The sequence below is a fragment of the Dermochelys coriacea genome, chromosome 18 (genome assembly GCF_009764565.3).
Source record: "Dermochelys coriacea isolate rDerCor1 chromosome 18, rDerCor1.pri.v4, whole genome shotgun sequence".
NCBI classification, from domain to species: Eukaryota; Metazoa; Chordata; order Testudines; family Dermochelyidae; genus Dermochelys; species Dermochelys coriacea.
The window spans coordinates 14,242,367-14,266,008 of NC_050085.1; the positions used below are offsets into that span (position 1 = coordinate 14,242,367).

The 23,642-nt window shown below is 53.1% G+C and overlaps 2 protein-coding genes across 17 annotated transcripts in view; one reads left to right on the forward strand and one right to left on the reverse strand.

Annotated features, from left to right (window-relative positions):
* SAMD11 (sterile alpha motif domain containing 11) overlaps positions 1-18,686 on the forward strand; it is a 182,770-nt gene extending 164,084 nt beyond the window's left edge. For all 13 annotated transcript variants that reach the window (XM_038376597.2, XM_043499755.1, XM_043499750.1 and 10 more), the window contains 4 exons: positions 154-854; positions 9,080-9,204; positions 14,860-14,970; positions 17,970-18,686. In XM_038376597.2, the coding sequence (XP_038232525.2) occupies positions 154-854; positions 9,080-9,204; positions 14,860-14,970; positions 17,970-18,218 (1,186 nt within the window). In that variant the 3' untranslated portion in view covers positions 18,219-18,686. The remainder of the gene's footprint in view (positions 1-153; positions 855-9,079; positions 9,205-14,859; positions 14,971-17,969) is intronic.
* NOC2L (NOC2 like nucleolar associated transcriptional repressor) overlaps positions 18,389-23,642 on the reverse strand; it is an 86,628-nt gene continuing 81,374 nt past the window's right edge. For 3 of the 4 annotated variants that reach the window (XM_043499762.1, XM_038376599.2, XM_038376603.2), the window contains exon 19: positions 21,176-21,642. In XM_043499762.1, coding sequence (XP_043355697.1) covers positions 21,482-21,642 — 161 coding nt within the window. In that variant the 3' untranslated portion in view covers positions 21,176-21,481. Of the gene's footprint in view, positions 21,643-23,642 lie in introns of all 4 variants that reach the window. The other variant, XM_038376602.2, reaches the window with a different exon arrangement.

The window sequence follows — 23,642 nt, forward strand, 5'->3', positions numbered from 1 at the left end:
TGCAATGTCAGAGGGAAATTAACTGAAACAATATAAGGGTGTGAAAACCACCAGCACACCAAACTCAGCCTTAGACCTTGAGCTCCGAAGCTGCGGCTGCTAGTGAATGAGGATTGACCTTCAAACCCAACTCATTTTTCTCCCCCTGTTTAGGCTTGAGATGTCAGCCGAGATCATCCGCCAGAAGGAACTGGAGAATCTCCATCGGCAGAGACTACTGGCCGGCGACCCGCTGAGCCTGCACCCGGGCTTACCCCAGGACCACCCGGCCTTGCGGAACATGCACGACATCCCCGAGGGGCACCCTCTGCGGGATGAGCTCTCGCGGAGGAACGCCATGCTGGTGCTCCGGCACAATAACACACCGCTGCTGTCGCTGAACCATGGGGTGCCCAGCACCACCCCGCCCAAGGAGCAGGGCCGGAGGGGGAGCCGGAAATCAGTGCACCACCGGGCTGAGCCTCCAGGCCTGCATGAGGCCAAGGAGCTGGCCGAGCCCCGGGCGCGGGATGGTGTGCCCGACTGCAACGATGAGGAGATGAAAGACTCGGAGAGCGATGCTGAAGTGAGTGACGAGAAGCCGGAGAGCCTGAAAGCTGAGAGCAGCAGCTCAGCCAGTGAACTCAAAGAGTGCAAAGAGACAGGCAAGGTCTACGAGGGGGCCAAGGAGCTGAGTGAAGTGGCTTCCGGCCAGAATGCCCCCTGCAGCTCCTCAAGCACTGAGTCGCCCAGCCACCTGCTCAGCCAAGGCATCAATAAAAATGAGGTGAAATACCTCCCTCCAGCCTCCATCCCACCACCTCAGCCGCTGCCCTTCGGATTCCCTTATACGATGAGCCCCTATTTCCACGCAGGTAGGTGAGAGTCTCATAGCTATGTGGGGAACCGGCATGGGAGGGGGTCTTGGCAGACTATCGGTTTTACAGGATGTGAAGAATGGGGCTGCTAGTCTATTCATGGTGCATCTGTCTCTGTGGGGTTTGAGCATCTACAGTTAAAACAAAAAAAATGAATGTCGGGCCCAGCTTGAAACAATATAACTCAGAAGTCATAAAGAGACCACTAATTAATCCAGAGATGGTACCAGGCTGGGGTGAGCCACAAACCCGTGAGAAAGGAAAAGGGCAAATACTAGACTGAGGTAAAAATGGACCTCGGATGATGCAGCAGTTAGGAAGAACATAAGAACGGCCCTACTGGGTCAGACCAAAGGTCCATTTAGCCCAGTATCCTGTCTTCCAACAGTGGCCAATGCCAGGTGCCCCAGAGGGAATGAACAGAGCAGGTAATCATAGAGTGATCCATTCCCTGTTCCCCACTCCCAGCTCCTGGCAAACAGAGGCTAGGGACACCATCCCTGCCCATCCTGGCTAATAGCCATTGATGGACCTACCCTCCATGAACTTATCTAGTTCTTTTTTTAACCCTGTTATAGTCTTGGCCTTCACAGCATCCTCTGGCAAAGAGTGCCACAGGCTGACTCTGCATTTTATGAAGAAATACTTCCTTTTGTTTGTTTTAAACCTGCTGCCTATTAATTTCATTCAGGGACCCCTAGTTCTTGTGTTATGAGAAGGAATAAATAACACTCCCTTATCTACTTTCTCCCCACCAGTCATGATTTAATAGGCCTCTATCATATCCCCCCTTAGTCGTCTCTTTTCCACGCTGAAAAGTCCCAGTCTTATTAATCTCTCCTCCTACGGAAGTGGTTCCATACCCCTAATCATTTATGTTGCCCTTTTCTGAACCTTTTCCAATTCCAATGTATCTGAGATTCAAAGTGGGAGACCATAAATGTGACTGAAGGAGAATTCTTGCCCCCTTGGGTATGTAAGTGTGCATGGTTGGAAGCTGTGGGCTGAGCAGTTGATGCTGAGGCATTTGACTGGTATTGGCAAAGCTAATGATACGGTGATAGGAAAAATGCCATGCTGTGCTGGGCTGTATGGAGAAGCATGACATCCTCACAGAGCAGAGGGGATAGTCTACGTGGCGTTGGCTGGACCTTATTTGGAAGCCTTGGTTCAAGGCAGACATTGATAAATTGGAGAGGGCTTCAGGGAAGGGCAGCAAAGATGATTAAGGGCTTGAAGAGATTGACCTGTGAGGGAAAAGGCTAGAAGAATTAAATATGTATAGCTGGGCTAAAAGATAACCAGGCTTGTGGAGAGGTGGGATCCAATAGCCACCTCTCAGTATTTGAAGGAAGTGCAAGGATTGGGTGGGGCACTGTAGGAGACATACCCAAATGTAACAGGACAGAGATGAGCAAGAGAAAGCTTTTTAGGGTGAGCAGCTGAAAAATAGACCCATGGGACAATCTCCCAAAGCCCATTGCTAGAGTTACAGTTCAACATACCGCTCAGGAATGTACTGGAGGAAGCAGTCCTTTATGGCAGCTGGTTTGGGGCAGCCTGGAGTATCTGCTAGGTTTTCGTCGTCTCTACATTCCCTGTATTTCCATAATATGATGAGAGGGAAATACAGAATTAAGGCCGGAGCTCCCTCCATCCCACTGTGCCTGGGGCATCTCCGAATGCCAGGCAGCGTTACCTCCTGCATGTGTATCCATACATTTGGGACAGAGATTCAGGAAGTCCCCAAACAGTGATTCCACCTCCTTGGCCAGCCTCTTACCCTCGAAAGTCATGTGTTGTCACCTGATTGTGTTCCCATGGCAACCCCCTGTATACCTCAGAGAAATCTGATGTGTTATTAACTTTAAGCTTCAGCGAGGAAACTCAACAGAGCTGGGGCTGTTGATTTCCCCCAGCTCTCTGCAGATAGAAGGGGCGTGTCAGGACAAAGCGGAAGGGTATGCATGTAGAGATGGGTGTATTGATACTTAGGTCATCATCCCACCAAGAGGCATCAGAGTGGGTGACCCCACCAGCTATACATCCTCCATCAGGAACATCAACTTTGTCCACAGAAAGAAACCGCAGCTCCTCTGTGGTTATTGTCATGTGCCCGGCTGACCCCTGTTCCAGCAGAGAGGGGGATGGGTTTGGTGAACCCTTGCCCCCATGACCTTCTGATGCCTTTCCAAAGGAGAGGGGCTGGTTGTTTGGAATCCAACCGGTCTCCCCCTGCAAGGTTTAACGGGGTCACGCATGTGTGATAGAGCCGTCACTGAGGTGACTGCCAGCCCGCGGGAAAGCACGTTCTCTCTGTCCCGTGTACGGCTCTTAAAATGGGCTCTGCATCCTGCAGCAGGTGGAGGGAGGGGCTCACTGATGCAGTCGACTCACTGATGCAATACGCAGACCCATAAGTAAAGGACGTCCCAGTGCGAAGTGGGACTTGAACTGCTAGCTCAACCCAGAACTAAAGAGATGCATAGTCTAATGCCTTAGTTGAGCAGTTAGCAGGAGCTAGATGCTGCATCCTGTGAGAGTGGGGGGGCGGGAGGAGGCAGGCCTCCTCCTTTATAAATGAATGAACTGGGCAGGATGAGTGCAGCTGCCCTTCACATGTGGGCCAATCGGAAACACCATCCAGCCAGAAGAAGGAAGCAATTTCTCTGACAGGCAGGTGGCCAGCATGATAACTATCCCTACTGCTTCCAACAGATGAGGGTTCCTCGTGGGAGCCTTCCCCTTGCAGTCATTTAAAGGGGGAAATACGTGGTTCTGTGCTCTGGCCACCCCATGTGCAACCCTACAGAGCAGGGTGTGGATTGCAGTCGGGAGTCCACCCCCATCAAACTACCAGAAACTAGAATATGCCCTGTATTATTACTACTTATGATCAGGGCCCCGTTTTAAAGTGACCTATCCTCTTTCTCAGGCTCCTCTGGTTTCGGGAACCATTGCTGTGTTCAATTGCAAGAGGGTTTCCCTTGCTTTCAGCTAGCACCCCATGTATTATTATGAAAGTTGTGATTGGTGTTGCATCAGTGGCCCCAGCTGAGATCAGGACCCTGTTGTGCTAGGCACTGGTCAGACATATAGGGCACATCTCTACGGAGAGTTAACACATGACACAGGCTGGGGAGTAAATCTACAACCCTCTACTATGCCACTCTCTATCTGGCCGTATGGACCCTGTACTAACATTTCCGTAGTGCAGAAACAGCAGTAGATCAGCGTGCACTATGGAACTTTTAGTGCATGGTAGCAGGGTCCACATAGTGACTGTGTGCGTGGCAAGTGCTGCGCTGTAGATTTACACCCTAGCTTGCCGCACAGTAAGTGGCCATATAGACGAGCCCATAGGAAGAGTCTATCCACATAGACAAGACAGATCAAGGGTGGGAGGGCAAACTGAGGCCCAAGGCCACGCTGCACGTCAGCAGGGGAGTTGGGAATAGAACTCATGTCTCCAGAGCCCCTGGGCAGTGTCCTGGACCGTGCTATCTCTCACACGTCTTTATGCTACAGGAGTTTTGGGGTGCTTTGATTAACCCGGGTCCAGTAGCATGACCACAGATTGCCCAACAAATGGCCAGCCTTGGCCCCAGGAGGAGTTTGTGCCTGAGGACAGAAAAACAGACATTCTCTTCACTCTTTCCTGTCCATGGGCTGCTCTTGTAGCTCACAGGGGCCTGAGGATATGCTGGACGCTGTGGTAAGGAGATACAGACCCTGTCCCAAGGAGCTGACAATCTAAAGAGGCCGGTAGCATGATAGACCCCAGAGGATGGGAGAGAAGGGAAAAGAGATGGCCGGAGTCTCAAACAGAACAGGGAGGGCTCCTCTCTTGCTTTGGAGGCAGAGAACTGGTTTCTGTCCCCGATGACAAAAATATTGACGAGGCAGCCGGAGTTTGGTCGATTCCCCGAGCCGCCTCTTGGGAATCTGGCAGCTGCCGGATGACCTCATCTCTTCAAGGTTTCAGCGGAGTTGTGTTCTTGCGCCCCCCTCCCCCTCCTTTCTACTGGAAAAGGTGAAGGATGGAGTGTGCGGGAGGCTAAAATCCTTTTATTGATCCGCAGTCTGGAGAGCAATTAATGTGAGCCTTCCAGTGCTGCTTCATGACCCGAACCCGCAGTGGTGGGGGTGTGTGGCGGCAGGGGGGGCGGAATGGGAGAGTGATAACAAGACTGATTAAACCCATCTGTGTGTTGGCTTCTGGGCCTGTTCTGAGCTGGGGAGCGGGAGGGACGGGCAAGCTTTGCTGCTGATGCTCTTGGCCTGATCGGACGCCTGTGCAGAAAACGGCCTGGCTGTCAGGACTGAGGCTCTGTTGGCAGTGAGGAGAGGCTAGATCCTGCTCTAGCTGACAGGCCGGCTGTCTGGGCTTACACATGTCCTAGTGCTAATGCACAGCTCATGCCCAGTGACACCAATATCCATGTTTGTTCCCCTCCTCTCAGGCTGCAGTGCTGGGGACTAAGAGCCTGTGTTGTCTCCAGAATAGGTACAGCACGGGCAACTGTACTGCAGTGCCCCGTCGGCCTGTGTGCCTCAGCTGTGCCCTGTGGAGACTCCTGTTTCTGGAAGGGATGGGTAGTTCAGTCTCCAGGACCCTGGGCCTTTCTACCACAGCTGCCCAAAAAGTTGTGGGGTGAGGGGAGTATTATTTAATACCAGCTGGCAAGGGGGTGTTTTTCTGTGAGCACCTGTCCACAAGACCCTGGCAGGGGATGATGGTTTTCACCCTCCTCTGTGGCTGTGGCCCCATCTGGTGAAATGCTCTGTAATACGTTATCAGTCCCTTGGATCTTTATTCGTCACTCAGTGAGAGAAGAGGAGCCTGGCTGGGGACAGATGCTGCTATGTCCCCACTGTCCAGCAGTATCCAGCAATGTGCCGTGACCATCAGAGGGAGCTTCCCTTATAGACCTTTGGAATCGATTCCTTATCATCCTTCTGTTAACGGCCCCAAAGGTGGGTTTGTACAGTCATGCCCTGAGATCTAGCAGGCTGTGCAATAGTCTCTCTAGGAAAGCAAATGGGGGGGGAAGCGGGGAGGGGCTGTCTTGGGACATTTACAATTAGGGTGATCACTGAGTTAGTTGAAATCCACGAAGCTCCGGGTGTTTGCCACCTCTGCAGACCGGGATCTCTGGGAGAAGTTGGGGCCCGGCTACAATCAGCGTGAGTTTTGATACTGGCTTCAGTGGGGCCAAGATTTCAGCATCTCTCTCTTAACTTCTGTGCTATAGAAATGCTAATAGGTCGGAGCCCAGTGTGCTGGTATTTCCCCTATTTTTCAAGAACGCTTCCACCCATTAGCCGGAGTGTTTTCCTGGTATAGATGGGGAGGGGAGGCAGACTTTGGAGATCAGTGCTTTGGCGATACTAGCTTTCTCTGTGTGTATGTAAAATATTACTTGTTGCCCTAAGGCTGGGCTGCTCTTGCCCTGAGTCCTGGAGACAGCAGGCTGACTGCGTGCATGACTGTGGGCATGGAGGGATAAAAAAATGGATGGGGAGAGGGCTGCCTGGCGGGACTGACTTTGGGCTCAGCTCTGTTAGTGATATCAGCAAGGCCGCAAATAGAGCCGACGAGCTCAGTGCATCTCTCCAATTCTACCCCAGGAATTGTAGGATCACTGGCAAGTGCCAGCAGGAGGGGAAGCGGGGGAGGGATTTCCCCAAGAGTTGCACCAAGCTCACTAACCCTGTCCCCTGACATCAGCCCTTCCACTTGCGAACAGAGCTGAATGTGACCTTATCTCCATAATCTCTGGTAGGGATCTGGAGACGGCCTGTGCCAGGCAGGTACCACCCAGCCTCCCTGTGGAGTCTCGGGCAGTGCCTGAGGCCAGGCCTGGCTGGCTGACTGGAGAAGGCTGCAGTCCTTGGCTTGTCTTCGGATGAAGGAAGTACCTAATTTTAAAGCCGTTGGCTGTTGCAGTCAGATCCCCTCAGAGACGCTTGCTCCGGCTGCAGATGGAGGCATCTTGCCCATGTGTCGGCTGTGCCTGGAATAATTGAGTTCAATGTCACTTCCTCTACTTACCGAGCTGCAGCCACTTTCCCAAAAAAGGAGGGGAAAAATCAGCCATCCCAGTGTCTTGCTAGCTTCAATGTAAACAGCTGGGAGTTTGGGTTCCAGAGCAGGGGACAAACCACGAATGAAAACGATAATGTAACTAAAGGGAACTCGTCTGTCTGTCCATCCGTCTTATTGTTGGGAGGGAAGAGAAAATGCTGCTCGTCCAGCGATGTCCCAAACCCCTTTGGATCCTTTCCCTCCTCGAGTCTCCCTGCAGCTTGGGAAAGCTAGTCGTTTCCACAGAAGCCTTTGTAAAGGGGGATGAAAGTTCAGAGAAGCCCAGGCTCTTGCTGACTGGGAGGAGAAGGGGTAAAGTGGATCAGAGATCTACATCCGGAGCATGTGGTGGAGAGGCAAGGTTCTGTCTCTGGCTTTTTCACATCACTGGAGGGACCCACTGAGCTTTTGAAGGCCTCAGGACAGCATGTCATGATGCCACTTGACCCTCTGCAGAGTGTAGCAGGCAGAGAGCTCCGCTCCATAGGGCAGGGCATGTAATTCTTGCCCTTGCTGTGAAAGGGAGATTGCAGTGGGGGACAGGGGCTGAGGATAGGAGCCAGGGTTTAGGTTCTGATCTCCGCTCAAGGGTCAGGGAGGAGAAGCTGAGGATCCGTGACCTGAGCTGTAAGCTCTCTGGGGCAGGGACTGTCTTTTTGCTCTGTTTTTGTACAGCCCCTGGCCCATGTCTGGGGCCCCCAGGTGCTACAATCATACAAATAACAATAAAATGGCCCATAAGGAGCCAAGCTCTGCGGATTCCAGTCCTCCATGTGGCTGGAGGACAGGACAGGGGATACTCAACCCTTTCTCATCCCCCCACTCCACACCTCTTCAAAGGGGTTAGGAGGGAGACAGACAATTCCAGCCCCTTTTTCAAGTGGACGGATGTGGCTGAGGATGATGCCCAGCACCAGATGGTCCAGAGGATGCTCTGAAACCTCCACAGTAGATCATCTCCATAACACGTCACTTCCAGTTATTGGTTGGCTCATGCCCTGAAGCGTGAGAGTTGATATGAGAGTTTTACCCTCTCCAGTGTGACTGTTGATGTTCTGATTCCTGTAAATATCCAGTCCTTTTGAGCATCCTCCTGAGCTCTTGGTCTCAGTGGTTGCAGAGGCAGTGAGTTCCACGGGTGAATAAGGTGTTTTCCAAACGAGTATTTTCTGCTATCAGTGGTAAATACGTGGGCAGTCCTCTTGCTCCTCTGTTGTGATCCAGGTGAAGCTGGAGTTGCCTGGCTGGTTTTCTCTCCATCGTTTCTCATTTTCCAGACCTCTGCCCTGTTCCACTCTGGGCTTTAGTCCAGCTCTCTCCTTCCATGTTCGTCCCGTGCTGTCAGGTGCTGGGAAGCAGGGAAAGTTCTGCTCTCCTCTTCTGGGATTGGAGCGGTCTCTCTGTCGCTTTCTGACCCTGCTGACAGAGCTGGGACTTGAACTGCTCTTGCGTTTCGGAGAATTGACCTGCCTGCGTGAACCACACCATGCTCTTCTCAGAGCTCCAGTGAGGTTCTTTGGGGTCACCTCCCCATCCAGCTAGACTCTGCCCCAGCAGAGAGAAGGGGTGATGTGCATTTAAACCACGGTGACGGGTGTTAGGCAGCCGGCTGTTTTGGGCTGCGGGGGATTTAAAACAAAGGTTTGTTCGTAAGGGGTGAAAAATCTCTCCTTGACACCAGCTCCAGCCAAGCAGCAGGCCACCAGGGCCGGGTGTGGGGGCTTGTTATCATTTGGAGCACGTAGCAGGGAGAAGGACTGGGGGAGAGAAACTCCCAGGGCAGCCGGAGTTTTTCCATTTTGTGGTGCGTGTGGAGAAATACGCTTTCGGGGGCCATCTCTTTCCCCCCCACCCTCCTTTGCTGCAGCTGAAGAACATTAAACACATGAAAAATATTAGAGGGGATTTTCCCCTTCCTCCGACCTCCCCCCAAACACCTTTTCCGAGCGAGGGACCTCCAGGAGACAGAAGCCCATGAATTGACCCTGCCCAGCGTTTTAATTGACAGGCCATTAAAAATGGATGTGCGGCTAGAGAGAACTATTCAGATCGCAGGCCTGATGCTGTCCGTGTGGGATTTTAATGATTTGTGTTTCCTTCTCCTCCCCCTCCCCCCCCGCCCCAAACAATCCAGGCGCCATGGGAGGTCTGTTCTTGGATGGGGAGGAGAGCCCTGCGCTGGAAGACATCAGCAAATGGACAGTGGAGGATGTCTGTAACTTTGTGGGCAGTTTGTCTGGCTGTGCCGAATACACTCAGGTAAATTCACAGCAGCTTGGGAAACATTTGGTGGGGGTGGGAGGGGAAGGGGAACGGGGAGGGAGAGAACTCGCTCCCAGCTCTCCCCCCTCCCCCAACCGCTGCAATCAATCAGAGCAAATGTGGCTGAATATTTAAGAGAGCCCTGCAGGGCTGTCAACTGTCTGGCTTTCCTGTTTTCCTACCGGATTGGGGCTTAACCGCCCTGCTGCCAGTAGATGCCCCCAGGGCATGGAGGGGTGTGTATGTGGCTCGCAGTCAGGAAGGTGGGAGGGGTTGGGAGAGGGGGAGGTAGAGGGTGGCTGCTGCTGGGTGGATTACAGCTAGCAACTCCCCGCCTTGGGAGAGAGTGTGTGGAAGTCAGTGGTGTCCCACAACCAACCCGAGCACAATGCTGGCTTTGTGCCAGGCTGGCCTGGGGCGTGTTATAATGAGGGACTGGGTACCGGGTTTGAGTGCCGTTCAGAAGGGCCTTTTCTCAGGGAGCACCAGGAGCTGGAAGCCTGCGGCATCTTCACCAGAAGGCAGCACCTGGTTGGCCTGATGGGTTCTCTCTGGTGCAACAATAGCTCCGCCACCCTTGAGCACTGTCCAGCCAGGTGCCCAGGTAAAAAGCCACGGGCACCTTGCCCCAGTGGTACAGCTGGGCCAGACTTTGGCCTCCAGAGAGTGCAGTTCAGATTCCACTGAGGTCAGACGGTCTCATCTTAACGCTTGGCAGCACTGAGTGATCTCCGCTCCAGCGAGGGCTCACCAGCCGTGCGTGGTGGGGAGCGCTCCAGGGGCAGAGCTCTGGGAGAAGGGGAGGAAGCTGTGAGAGACCCCCTCCACACACACACCCACTAAATTAATTGCCACACAGAGTTGTTTTGTTTGTTTGTTTTTAAAGCCTTTTGCAGCGGGAGCAATGCATCCATCAGTGCTGCAGGGTTCATAAAGCCGCTCAGTGTGAGGCTGCTAGGTGGGACACGAAAAACAACCCTGCTTTTTGGCTCCCAGGGCTGTGGAAGTCCATTATAAATACCCCATTGAGCGCATGCACGAACAGCAAATGCACAGATTCCTGAGCTGTCTGGGACAGCTCTTTAAAGAGGGCCCAGTGTGCTCAGGAGAGAGAGTGACAGAGAAGGGGGCAGGGGATGAGAACTCAGAGAGGTTTAGCTCAGGAGACTCCAGCTCCTCTTGGGACAGACACACCCAGACAGGGAACACCAGGAAGATCCAGGCACTAAAATGCAGCTCCTAAGGGGAAGAGGGAGAGAGGACAGCAAGGGAATCGAGCTTAACAAAGACAGCTCCCTTGATGCACACAAAGTGAGAGAGGGCAAGTCTGGGGAACCCAGTTGACTGGAGCCCGTGGGGAAGCCACCGCTTGGAAACGATCCGCTTTGTCCACTTGCTTCTGAGCTGCCTGAAAACTGATTTTCAAAAGCTCCCTCCCTTCCCCCCCTAGCTCCCGGAGCATCCAGCATCCTTGCCTCTCCCTGAGCCGTTCAGGCCAACAACCACACAGCTGAGCGGCTGCTCGGAGTGTAATAACGGCCCAGCAAGTGACCTTTCCGGCAACGGCTCGATCCCCAGCCAGCGTGAGAAAGCCAAGGCCTGGCATTAGCGTTGCTCCGGGGAGCAGGCCTTGGGAGAGCGGCTCAGGTGCCTGGCGCGGGTTTCAGGCCCTGAACGGGCAGCTCCTTTCGTTCTCCGCTGGTTTCAATAGTGCTGCACGTTTTCCCAGAGAAAAGATCTCCTTAAAGATGGGCCCCTAGGGGAGGGGGAAGCTGGGAGCCGGGCTTTGCTGTTCGTTATGGTGGCCGGGAAGCAACGCCTCCCTTCCCGCTCTCTGGGGTGGCTGGCTGAGGTGCTTTCAATGCAGAGTCTGTCCTTCTTTGCCCCCTAACCGTGGTGTTAATCTCATTCTGACAAGCTTCATTAAAACCACCTGTAAGACTGGTGCTTCCTCAGAGCCAGCAGCTGTGCCTGTGAGAGTGTGGGTCTGACAGCGATGGGGGGCCTGCGATTGTGTGAGAGAAGGGGGGGCTAGAGCCAAGAGTGGGGCTTGAGAGAGCAGGGGAATATTGTGGGGGTAGGGGAGGGACAGAGAAAAGGAAGAGGATAGATTGGAGTGGCCAGAGGGTGTGTGAGAGAGACAGGTTTTCATGTCTGGCGTGGGGGAGGGAAGGGCCGGGGGCGTTGGTGTAGAAAGAAGGCAAGGGATGCATGGCGGGGAGAGAAGTCAGAGGGCAGGATCGGGAGAGTGCGTGTATTAGTGAGGCGGGGAAGGGGGTAGGTTTCGGGGTGGGGGAGTGTGTTAAACCAGCCCAGATCTGGGGTAACTCACTGGTGGCAGCAGAATTCCTCTGGATTTACACCTCGGTAACAGAGCAGAGGGTGACCCCACCGCTGCAAGTGTTGAGGCAGGTAGGGAAAGTGGAGAAATCCTGAACACACGCACCTTGCCAAAGACTCAGCCATTTACACCTCCCAGTGCTCCCTGTGCGCCTAGGGACAGAAAATCCATAGCTGACTGATGGCCTGGCTCAGCAGCACTCTTGGCGCTTAGCAAACCTGAGCCCTGTCAAATAATGGGGCTCACGGTAAACAACCCCAGCATCCTCTCGCAGCGTCCTGGCTGGCAGGGGGTGCTGGCACACAGGGAGTTAAACAGCTGATGCTTTTGTCATTCATCATGGTTGTGTGCTTAATAGGTTTTTACTGTGTGAAAAATCCAGTGTGCAGGGGTGCTGCAGAGCTGTCTGCGTTCTCTCCTCCCAAACCACAACTGCTGGGGAGGTCTGGCATCGGCCCGCACTGTGCTCCCGCCAGGAAGCCCAGCAAGAGCTTGGCGGTTACGCTGTGCATTCGGGAACATGTTTCAAAGACACCAAAAAGTAACGTAATTGAAAACAAAGTCGTCCTTCCCAGTCCCAATCTCCATCAACGTCCATCTTTGTGTCCCCCACCCGGTGAAGTGAAGCCTCCCAGTATGCTAGGGTTAGGTCTTCGGGGGGCAGAGAGTTGAGCAAGGGAGCCTTTTGGCTCCTGGCCATGTTGGCTCTGTAGGAGGGAAAGAAATCGGTCTATCACGTTTTGCTCGGTCAAAGAGCAGAAACACACACTGCAGCCATCAAGAGCAGCTTTGCTGGTGGAGCCCAGCAATAAACGAGCTTGCAACATCTCAGCTGCCTCAGCCACCACTGCTCTCCAAGGGGCTGGTTCTGCGATGCAAGACACGGCTGAAAAGGAACCCAGTCAAGCAAACTGGAAGCCCCCCTCCCTTGGCTGTGTTGCCCTAACAATGCTCTGCAAAGCAACTCTGCAACCAGCAGGAGCAGATTCAATATTAGCCAGCGCTGCAGCCCCCAGACAGTTCACCCAGGTGCGAGGCCAGCGTTCGCCCTGGCATGTGGAAAAACCCGGGTGGAGTGAAGGGGTGGTTCAGTGAGGAGGAGAAAATCTGCATGTGCCCTATGAAACCCAGGGTCTGCCACTGAGCGGAAATGGCTCAGTAGCAAATGAGAACAATGACTGAGTGGTGTTTTATACTCTCGCATTGGAGCAGCAAGCACTGAGCCAGCATTAATGGGACAAAGATGCTGATAGGGAGATGGGTACAATTACATCCCCACTTTAGAGATGGCAAACAGAAGCACTGGGGAGGGAGGTGTCTTGTCTGGGGCAGGACTGGGGATAGAACCCAGGCATCCTGACTCCCTGACCTGGGCTTTTACCACAAGGCCTGTTAGAGGACAAGCTGCTGCTTGAGCCCATCCGTCAGTGTGGTGGGGGCAGAGCAAACTCTTCAAAGTTCTTTTTTTTCCATTCCGTTTTTTCCCCTTTCCTTGGGAATGGTGTGTGGATTGAAGGGTGTTTAGGGATTTGTGTACGTGTATAACAGAGGGGTGTGTGTATTTGTGTGCATGTATAATAGAGGTGTGTGATATAGATTATATATAAATCTATATGATAAAATTCCAGGATTGTCACTCTGGAGCCTAGAATGTCTGTTGAATCAGTGCGGAGCGATGGAAAAGCTACAAACATGGCCGAGTGCTCGTTTTGTTTAGAATGTCACCCCCTCACTGGGATTCACAGCCTGTTACCATCCAGTTTTTAAGTTATCAGCCGTTTGGGGCTTTTTTACACACACAATTTTCTGAATTACACCTGGGCAACAGCACACGCTTCAGCTCCTAGTCACTGTAACTAGATAAGTTCAGGACGGGTAGGTCCATCAATGGCTATTAGCCAGGATGGGCAGGGATGGTGTCCCTAGCCTCTGTTTGCCAGAAGCTGGGAATGGGTGACGGGATGGATCATTTGAGGATTCCCTGTTCTGTTCATTCCCTCTGGGGCACCTGGCACTGGCCACTGTCGGAAGACAGGATACTGGGCCGTTCTTCTGTTCTGACTGTATGTGTTGTAATGTCACTTCAGGTATTCTAATGGGGGTGATGAGTGTCTGAGAAACCCACTGCACCACGTGGGAGTCACTAGTTAGCTGTCCGTTTAGAGGGGCAGGTCATTTTGCATTGTTACTGCTGCCCATCTAAGCTGGGAGGTAGTGCTCATTTGCTTAGCACAAAACCCTGCCCTGCTCAGTGCAGTACCGAGGGGGGTGCATAGATTTTTATCTAATTAATTTAAAGTGGATGTTAGCACAGATAAAAAGGCAGGACAAAGTGTGAGTGTCGTAGTTGAGGCATGGTTTGTATGCGGAACACGCTGCCCAGCCATCTGTCTGTCTGGCATGTGAACAGTGTTTAGGGCCTGGGTTTTGTTTAAATCAATCCTGAACAAGTTATTTCCCGGCAGTGGATGTTTCTGAGAAGAACGTCTTTGACCAGGAAATCAAATGTATAAGGATATTTCGGAGGATGACCTGAGCCTTTTTAGATTATTCGGAAGCTCTCTTTTGTGTGGTGATGCAATGGTGGGAGGGGACTCAGTCGTTATGTTCAGGGGTCCTACAGGACCAGGAGAGACCTTTGCAAAGAATCGTCAGGGCAATGTGTGGGATCTGGAAAAGCAATCACATTCTGGTATATGCCACCACTGTGGATGTGGCCGGAGACCCTACGAACATGCTTCATACCAGGCCAGCAACAGCTGGGAGTAACTTTGTGTTGCTGCGGCCCTGGGCTGGATTACAACTGAGGTTGCAGGGCCAGTGTACGTTAAGGCAGTTTAGATCGGTGTAGTTACAGCAGTGTAGCTAAAGACAGGGCATGCCCCATCCCAGGCCTTGAGCAGGACTTTCCTTGCAACCGCTCCTCGTGGCTGCCAGGAGCTGCTGCGGCACCAGACCATGAAAGTGGAAAACTCTGCACCTTCAGCAGAGGCTTTGCCGGGCAGTGCACATACATGGGAAGCAGCCTTTGGGTGGTGAAGTTCCCCAGCTTTGGGGAATGCTGTCGGAGCCCTGTAGTCTCTTTGGGGCAGGGGCTTTCTCTTCGTTCTGGGTTTGTACAGCACCTAGCACACGGGGGTCCTGGCCCAAGACTAGTGCTCTGAGGAGCTACCGCACAACAAATACCTAATGACAATAAATTGGTTATTCAGCTTCCCTGCTGCGGCCGCCCCTGTGCCGCCCGCTTGAGGCATGTGATGTGCCCTGTGCTGGCATTTGTAAGCGTGGTGGTGTGCTTTGGTTGCCTGCAGGTATTCAGGGAACAGGCTATCGATGGCGAGACGCTGCCTCTCCTGACGGAAGAGCACTTACTGAACAACATGGGGCTCAAACTGGGACCAGCTCTGAAGATCAGGTCACAGGTAAGAACACCACTTCAGCAGTGGCGGATGGTGCAGTCGAAACGGGATCAAGTCAAAGCTGCATCTCCTGCTCCCTCCCCCCCCAAGCTCTCTTATAATATGGGGTGAAGGTCAAAATGCCAGGGAGCTCAGTCTAGTGGTTGATCTGCAGCACCAGGAGCTGGGTTCACAGCTCTGCACGCTGATCGTCAGTGATTCAGGCAGAGAGAGGTTAACCCCCCTTCCTTATAACCCGCCCCCTCCGTGCTGTGTGTGAGCAGGCTTAATTCACTAGCATGTGAGAGCCTTGAGGGAAGGCACTATAGAAGTGTCACCAGCCCTCTTGTTTGTCAACACAGCTGTATTTAGCATGCAAACACAAGGGTCACTCCCAGATGCAATGTAGATACACACACCCTTGGAGGCAGGGAGGGCTGAATCAGGTCTCTGGTTGATTAAAGGTGGGGCAAAGCCTACTGTGCCCCCACTGGAGGCAGCGATCACTCATTCTCAGTCCCCCTCGGCCAGGGTTTGGCTCACAGGCCCTAACCCACCCTGCTCTGAATGGGAGACTCAGAGGGAGAGGCCAGATTGATGATGATTAACCAGCACTTTCCTGGGATTTAGAGCCATTTGTTCCTGTTCGGGTCAGTGTGTGTGAACTGTCCAACAAAATTCATCTAATAAACACAAATGCTACAGGGTCTAGTATAAAAACACCAGGGGGAATTTTTTTTTTGAAGGGAAGTAAAATGTAGTTTATGAAGGCACCTGCAGTTCTAAATCAAGGGTAACATTAAACATTTCTAACCGGTATCTGTAAAAACAAAATGCACGTGGACACATCCATTTTCACACACGTAAATGTATTGTTGGAAATAAAATGTTACGGGAATGGGTGTTTAATATAAATTCCAGTACCAGAATGATTTTTATATATATAAAAACCATTAATATAAATTCCATAAAATGTATGTACACTAATGTATATAGACATTCATTACTGTCTTACATGCACATGATGTACACAAGCGTATACAGACATGTTACATACATATGTGTGTTAATTTATGTAAATAACCATGCTATAGTGACACACACATACAGACGGGTTTAGTTTCCCTTACCCACAAGCTAGACATTTGTTATATTATGTTAAAACAATCAGGGTAACTTTATTACTTTCCCTGCAGCCCTTACTGTTTATGAGGGGTCTAATAAAAAGGTTCTGTGGGCAATTGTTCCCTGTGGATCAATTCGCTCGGAAATAAAACTCTTACATTTCTTAAAAACAGAGCACTCTAACTTGCTCGCAGACAGACTTGGTTTAGATTTTTGGGGGAGGGATGAGATCTGGTTTTAAGCCCTGCCTCTATGGGGGGGGGGGGCAAAGCCCCACAACAGAAACCCCAGTTGTTTGGGTTAAACCCAAGCCTGTGTTTCTATTTAAGCTTAAATGCAAAACCGCTCTGTAGGCACTGAAGCAGGCTGCGCACATTGGCCCTGGTTGGGAGGTGAGAACTACTGCAGGCGAAGTTTCTGTGCCCTTGGGGCTGCGGGAGGCAGTGCAGCCTTCTATGGATTTGACAACAGCTCCCTCGCCTCCCGCCCCCCCCCCCCCCCATGCAACACTAGGTATCCAGGAGCTCAGCACATGCCAGGACGCTCCTTTGCCTTGGTGCAGCTCCCAGGCTGTTTTCAAGTTGGGCTGGCGGCAGGAGAGAGAATCGTTGAGCAACTGTAGTTAATATTTTCCACAGCAAACAGGACTGCGAGGGAGAGGAAATGATAGCAGGTCTCTCCACACATCTCTTCTGCGGTCTGCAATGTCCTGCTTGCCTTGCATGCCCCTGGTTCCCCCCCCCCCACAAAGGCAGAAAGCTGCTCCCCTGGGTGGAGTTCAAGGAATGTAGCAAGCAGATGGTGCGACTTCCCAGGAAAGGGCAGGGGGTCCCAGCTCCCCGATTTGGCTTTTGATTCAGGGCATGTGCAACTACTGCCAAGGGGCTGTATGCACCACACCATGGTTCATAAACACTAGCACAGCCCACTCTCCCCAAATAGCTGCAGGGACGGGGGGAGAATAAAAGGCAGAGTGCTCCTTTCTTTTCCCTACCCCATGCCTCTTGCTATAGCCCATATGCTCAGCAGGTAGCCAAGGGCCACTCTTCTTTCTGGGGCAGTATGGAACTACTGCCCAAGGGAGGCAGGTGCTGCAGGACAGGCTAGGAGCTAGAGACAAGGGCCTGAACGTGTGCGCTCTGTAAAGATGAGCGAGATGTAATTACCCAGGCTGGACTTTAGGCAATGCACCGCCATTAATGCTCCTGCACCTTGGCCTCTCTGCTGCGTGGAGAATGATGGGCTCAGGATCTGCTTCCATATTCCTGCAGTGGTGGATTGGGGATGTGAGTTATGCAGAGCAAGGTGGGGGCTGAGTTTGAGGTATTGAACTCCCACAGGTTTGACAGACTAGTCTTGTTTCAGAGCAATGATGTGTGACGGTGTTACCACTATCAGAGGAGCGGCTGTGTCTGTTTGGAGGCACAAACGCTTGCCTTCCTTCCTGGGGTAAGGCAGGGCTTTTGTGTGGTTCAGTACAACACACCAACCACCAGCCCAAAAAGCTCACAAACCAGGGTTAGAGACAAGGGAATTGCCAGTGAAAAGGAGCTGCTGGGGCCAAGGAGGAGATGAGCCAACAGCCACGGCTACACAACACCCTGGTCCAAGTTTGGCCACCCTCTACTAGCAGGAAAGGTGAGCTGGGTTTAAAGTGGGTCACAGGATGGTCTTCTCCCCATGGCTCGTGTTCCACGGGCCTGCTCTTGTTTTCTGGCGCAGTCCCTGTGCCTGCATTATCAGTCCCTCCTTTTCACACAGCCATGCTAACGCGGCAGCTTGGCCAGAGCACTGCTACTGCCCTCCCTCCTGCTATGCTTTGTTTCTATGGCCCATGAACAGCATCTGGTGCTTCCTACCTCCACTGCCCGATAAGCTCTTTCTCCTGCTTGTTTTAGGTGGCCAAGAGAGTCGGCAGGGTTCTCTACATGGCAAGCTTCCCCATGGCATTCCCCCTGCAGCCCCCTGGCTTACGGCCTCCAGACCGAGACCTGGCACCCGCTGAGCTCCGCCCATCCTCTACAGGCAGCGTATCCTCCCCGTACAGCAGCAGCCTGCTCCCTGCTAGCCGCATCTCACCAAAGCAGGAAAATGGAAACCCCCCCTTAATGGCTGGAATCAACGACACCACGAAACCGCCATCGTAACTGCACAGCCACTCGACTCCCTCCAGTCCTAAGACACAGTGTGATGAACTCAACATAATGAGTACGAGAGGACTCTCTCCCCACAGCCTGAGGGTCAAGGAAAGAGGGAAAGGGGGTTGTGTGTGCGCATTCACTTTTGTTTTGTTTTAAAAAAGCCACAGTTAGCAAAGAAGGGAAAAAAAAATCCAAAGATTTATTGAAAGCAATTCAAGAGGGGAAAAAAATGGGTTGAGAGAAATCTGGCCGTGCTCCCTCTTTCCTGCTTGTCCAAACCCAAGGGAGAGCAGCGGGCAGAGATGGGAACACTCATCTGTTTGCCTTCGAGGGGACACAGCTTTAGAGAACTGCTGGGGGTGACCCTGCCCACCAAGGCAGAGAGCCCTGAACTGTGAGCAAACCAACCCCCAAAACTGTACTCAGCTCCTTGTTCAGGTGTCTATGCATCTCTAGCAACTTTTAAAACAATACCAAAGACAGACAAAAGGCAAGTTCTGGTCCATGTTTACTTCAGTGCGGATGGTACGGCAAAGGGCCTTTGGCGCTCTCCCTGGGGCAGAGGGGGCTGCCCCCCAAGTGCCACGGTGCTTTCACTGCACACAGAGACACAGACTATAGCAGCATCTCCTTGGCCCCAGCACCTCCAGGACTTTTGGGGGAGTGGGGGAAGGGACTTTCTTTTGAAGAAAAACAGTGGTGGGGAGGGGCCCCCCAACCCTTGCGTGTGTACAGCAGACTCATTGATACTGTTTTTTTGGTTGTGGAGGGGTTATTTTCTTTTAAAGCCTTGTTACAGAGGTGGATGTAGTTGCACATTCTGGCCTGCTAAGGCCTATGAGACAGGTACCTGTGCGTGCCCATAGGAGGTAGGGAGGTCAGGCAAACCAGAAGGGAGAGTTTTTAATACTGTGAAGACGACGGTAACTCCTGAGGTGACCTCCTGTAACTTGTACAGTTGTGAACAACAATCACACATGGTACTTTGCGCTCTTGCTCTCTCTTTTTGTTTGCATGTGCTACCGTTTTTCTTATAAAAAATAGCTTGGTGGTACATTAGCTTCTTTATCTTGTAAAAAACAATTGTCATTATTCATCCCATCACAATAAATGCTTTCCAGCAATCAGTTTAAATAAAAAAAAATCACAAAGGGTCCTTGCTTTCCCCCTTAGAATGTCTGCTCCGTGCCTACCTGCTAGCCGCTGCTGGAACAGATCTTTCACCTTGCAGTCACTCTCTGTCTATGCTCCTGGGGGCTCCAGCAGTTCTTTTGCATTAAACCGACTGCCCCTCGGGGTCAGGAGCTGGAGCATGTTTTGCTTCACCCACCACAGCTACTGCAACAAAGACTTTGGCACAGAGGAGTGAGGGGAGGGAGCGCACCCCATAGTGAGGTTACGAGGCTCTGGTTCTGGCTAGGCAGCAGATGAATGAGGAGTGGGTGTAGAGCTTGTCAAGAATGTATTACTGTAAAAGTTTCTTGCCAAAAATAGGGTTTAGTTATTAAAAAAAAAAAAGCAGACATTTCCCAGCCAAAAATCAAATGTCATTTTAAATTTTGACAAAACAGCACAAGGTAGGTTTTGGCTGGGTTTTTATCCTCTCAGTCCAATCCAATGGCAGCTGGGGGGGGGGGGGGGGCTGTCCTCCAGTTTAACTTTTAGGCAGTTGGAAAAATGAGCAAGTGAAAACCCCCATGCCGAGAGCCTTTGTGCTAGGCTTGCATGAAGGTGGAGGGGGAAGTGACTCCTTAATGTCTGCCACTAGTTCTTCCACCAACAGTCCCTCAATCTCATCAGCTGTTTCTAATCTAAACCCTGCCCCAGGGAAACAATCTTCGAATGGTTTCCTTCCTTTCCCCAATCTAAAAGTTGCATGGTGATGCTCACGATGAGCAGTGCCGTGCAATGGCTGGAGCACAGGGACCTGCAGGGGCTGGTTTCTAGCCCTGCCCGAGGCGTGTCACAGCCTTGCTGTGGGAGAGTTTGCCTGGAGTGTCTCAGAGGAGATGTGTAACAGGAACGTACCGTCACTGGGCCCCTCACTGCGAGTGCACAGACCAGCACGGGCCTCATTGTCATCAACCCCTGTGCACCCACAAACACTTCTGAACACCATGGAAGCAGCAGGTGCACGGCCTCCAGGGAACCCTCTCCTGCTAAGGCAGTATTGGAAATGTTTTAAAAAAAAAAAAAAAATCAACCACACGCCTCCAAACCTCAGAGATGTGACTTGGTCCTGGTGTCACACTTAGAATCTCAACACATTTTCCAATCAAATCTGCCCACTTCCCAACCCTGCTGCAGCTGCCAGCCCTGCAAACTAAACATGGGGTCTGGGATTCAAGCTGGCATCTCCTCCCTGGCAAAGGCAGCGCTGCAGGCTAAAGTCCTGCCCCCCATGGGGAGGAGCTGAAGGATGCACCGGAGAGCCTGGAACTGGAACTTGGTTAACAGCATGGTGTTGATGGGAGAGCCAGCCCAGTTTGCTCACTGAGACCGTGTGCTGAAGGGACAATATGAAAAACCCTCTCGTCACCGAGGTAAGCAGTACACCAGCAGCGTTAGTGCTGCCAGCCTGTCTTCGGTGGTGCCTGGACAGCAGCACTTCTGGCTGCAGACAAGCAAAGGGGGCTCAGGGGCGTAGTAGCCTTCCCTGGGAGGACACGTTCCACTGGGGCAAACTGACCCGCCAACCGGTGCAGGCCCTTCCATTTCCTTCGTCTGCCAAGTCAGCGCGATCATCCCTGTTCACCCCCACAGCTCATGTGCGCGGACACAGCTCTGAGCTGCTTTTAATGACGGTGGGGAAAGTTTCCGAAGACCGGGCAGCTACAAAGACACACCTGATACGCACCCCGTAACCAACTTGGCAGAGTGCCCAGCCCATTGGCGAGTGGCCCCCTGGGCAGAGGAACCTGTCCCTCCCGGCACTGAACCCTGCATCATTTAAGGCACTGGAGTTTAATGAGGGCTTTTTATTACCTTTGCTGAGCAGTTGTACTGGTCCTGATGTGACCACACATTTCACTGCATTCCCACAAATGTAACTCTGGGGGAAAAGGTCCAGGCAGCGTCTCTGCTGTATCCGTAAGAAATTCCGCCCCGCTAGGGCTGCCCATCTCATGCTGCTCCTACCTCCTCCTTTGGGATCACTCGAGGCTTCCCCTCGGCCTACTTCGCATCACGACCAGCTTTGATGGTCGGCGAGGGCACAAGCTCGCCCTCCTAGGCACAGAGGGTGGGAGCGCAGAGCATTTGCAGAGTCTTTAGTCGCCAGCTAGGTCGTCAAAGTAACTGTCATCAAGGTCCTCCACGATGTCCTCCTCCCCTTGGGCCAGCAGCTCGAGGTCGGCCAAGGACAGCCGCCTGGCATAGGCCAGCCGCTTCTGGGTCCCCTCCGAGGTGGAGGGCCCCTCCTCAGCTCCCCCTGCGGGCAGAAAGAGCAGAGAGGTGTAAATCCTGTGCTACCGGGAGGGGGCGAGGCAGGCAGAGGGGGTGACCCATCGCTAATTAATCACAGACGCTAATTAATGAACCGGTGCCGCTGCAGCTCCCAGGGAGCAGGAGGGAGAGCACTGCTCCAGCACAGACTGCGTGTGTGTGAAATGCAGCGTTTGAAGCAGGGAGAGGAGAGGGAGCCGAGCAGAGCTCCTAAGAAACCCTGAGCCCTCTCCTCCCAGTTCCCGTTAATCCAGTCACTTTTCCCTCTCTTGCTGATTTAGACTGGGAGTTGTGGGGCTTGGAGCCACAGAGGCTCCTGACCGCAGGCTGAGCCCCTGGTCCCTTTGAAGGTATTCGTGAGCTCCATGCAAAGCAGAGCTAGTTTCCACGGGCTGTGCAGAACTGCCCAGTCCTCCCGTAAGGCAGGCTACATTCGGCTTCCTCCCACCACATCCACAGGGACCCCCCGGAGCCAGGGCTCCTCAGTGCCTGGTTCCTAGGCTGTGCTGGCCACAGACACCAGCATACTGCAGAGCTGGAGGCCAGCTGGGTCTTATGCCCACTTCCTCCTCTCGAGAGCACCAGGATGGGGAGAAGCCGTGCAACAAGAGCCAGCGGCCGGGGCGCTGCCAGCAAAACCCACTGGCCTGGCAGGAGACGCTGCAGTCCCTGCGTGTCACACTGGCCAATAATGCTCATTAGCACTTCTGGATGGTGCCTTGGAAACGCCAGTGCGCCAGGGACACAGAACTGCCTCCCCCAGGGGTCATGTGAGAGTCAGATTTCTTCTCTCTCCGAACCCCTGGGGGGCTGAAGCCTAGATGGCCTTACAGCAAGAGCTAAAGAGAAAAACCAAAAACCAGAGAGAGAAAAAACGCAAGTGACCTCCCGGCCTCTCTCCACCCTCCGAGAGGGACAAACCTCAGCCGAAGTGATCGGCTGGACACAGCCGGGAGCCAGGCAGCTCCGGGAGAGCCTCGCTCAGCAGGCACTGGAGGCTTTCCTCAACTGCCTTTTGCTGTTCATTTGAACACCACCCTGCAGCAGGAGCCAGACCTATCCGTGCGCTGTGCTCTGGGAGACAGGACAGCGGCATGAGGAGTCCTTTGGGGCACAGCACCATAGTACGGGGCCTCTGTCCCAGCCCAGCTCTTCCAAGTGCTCCTGCACCCCGAGGGGATGGGCCCCTAAGGCCTGGGGAAAGTTCCCTCTGGGAAACTAGAGCACCTTGCCAGCCAGCTGGGGGGCCTCCCCACCTCCCTTTCAGGCCAGTCAGGTGGGGCCAGGGGAAAGAGCACTCCTGGAGCAGACAGGAAAACGTTCCCAAGCATTTTTGCCTTTGCAGCATTGTCCCGTCGTGTATCTAATGCCCATCTAATCTGGGCACTGGCACTGGGATGTGTGTGCCAAGCCCCAGCCATCTGCCATGCCAAATCAGATACATTCTGGGCAACGCTCTGGCTTAGACTCCCCCTAGCTAGCAAAAAAACCCAACGTGCCAGTCACAGGAGACACTGCAGCTGCTTCCCACCCGGGCCCGTATCAACTCGGTTTGGGCATCGCGGCGCTGGCTCTTCCACTGCTCTGTAGCACTCAGATCGCACTCCAGCCCCCACGCTCTCACAGATGGCAACAAACTGGGCTAAGGTGCCATCAGGCACGACAGGCCCTGGCAGGCTTGGCTTTACTCTGCTCTTCTCTGCCAGCTGAGCAGCAGGAGTGACGGGTAACGCTGACAAAAGAGAGCTACTGAGCACACATCATGGGACCAGCGCTGACCAGGCTGCAGAGAGACGTGGGGCTCTGGGCCTGAGCAAGACAAGCTTCAGGTTCTGGCTGGCCCCTGGGGACCCGGTTCACGGTGGGCAATCTGGGTCTCTGCGTGCCCACAGGAGCAGAGCTGGGATAAACTGCTGTTTATCCACTGGGGCCAGCCAGAGAGGGTGCCCTCTCGCCCGCACACGTCCCCCTCTGGGCACCAGCTGC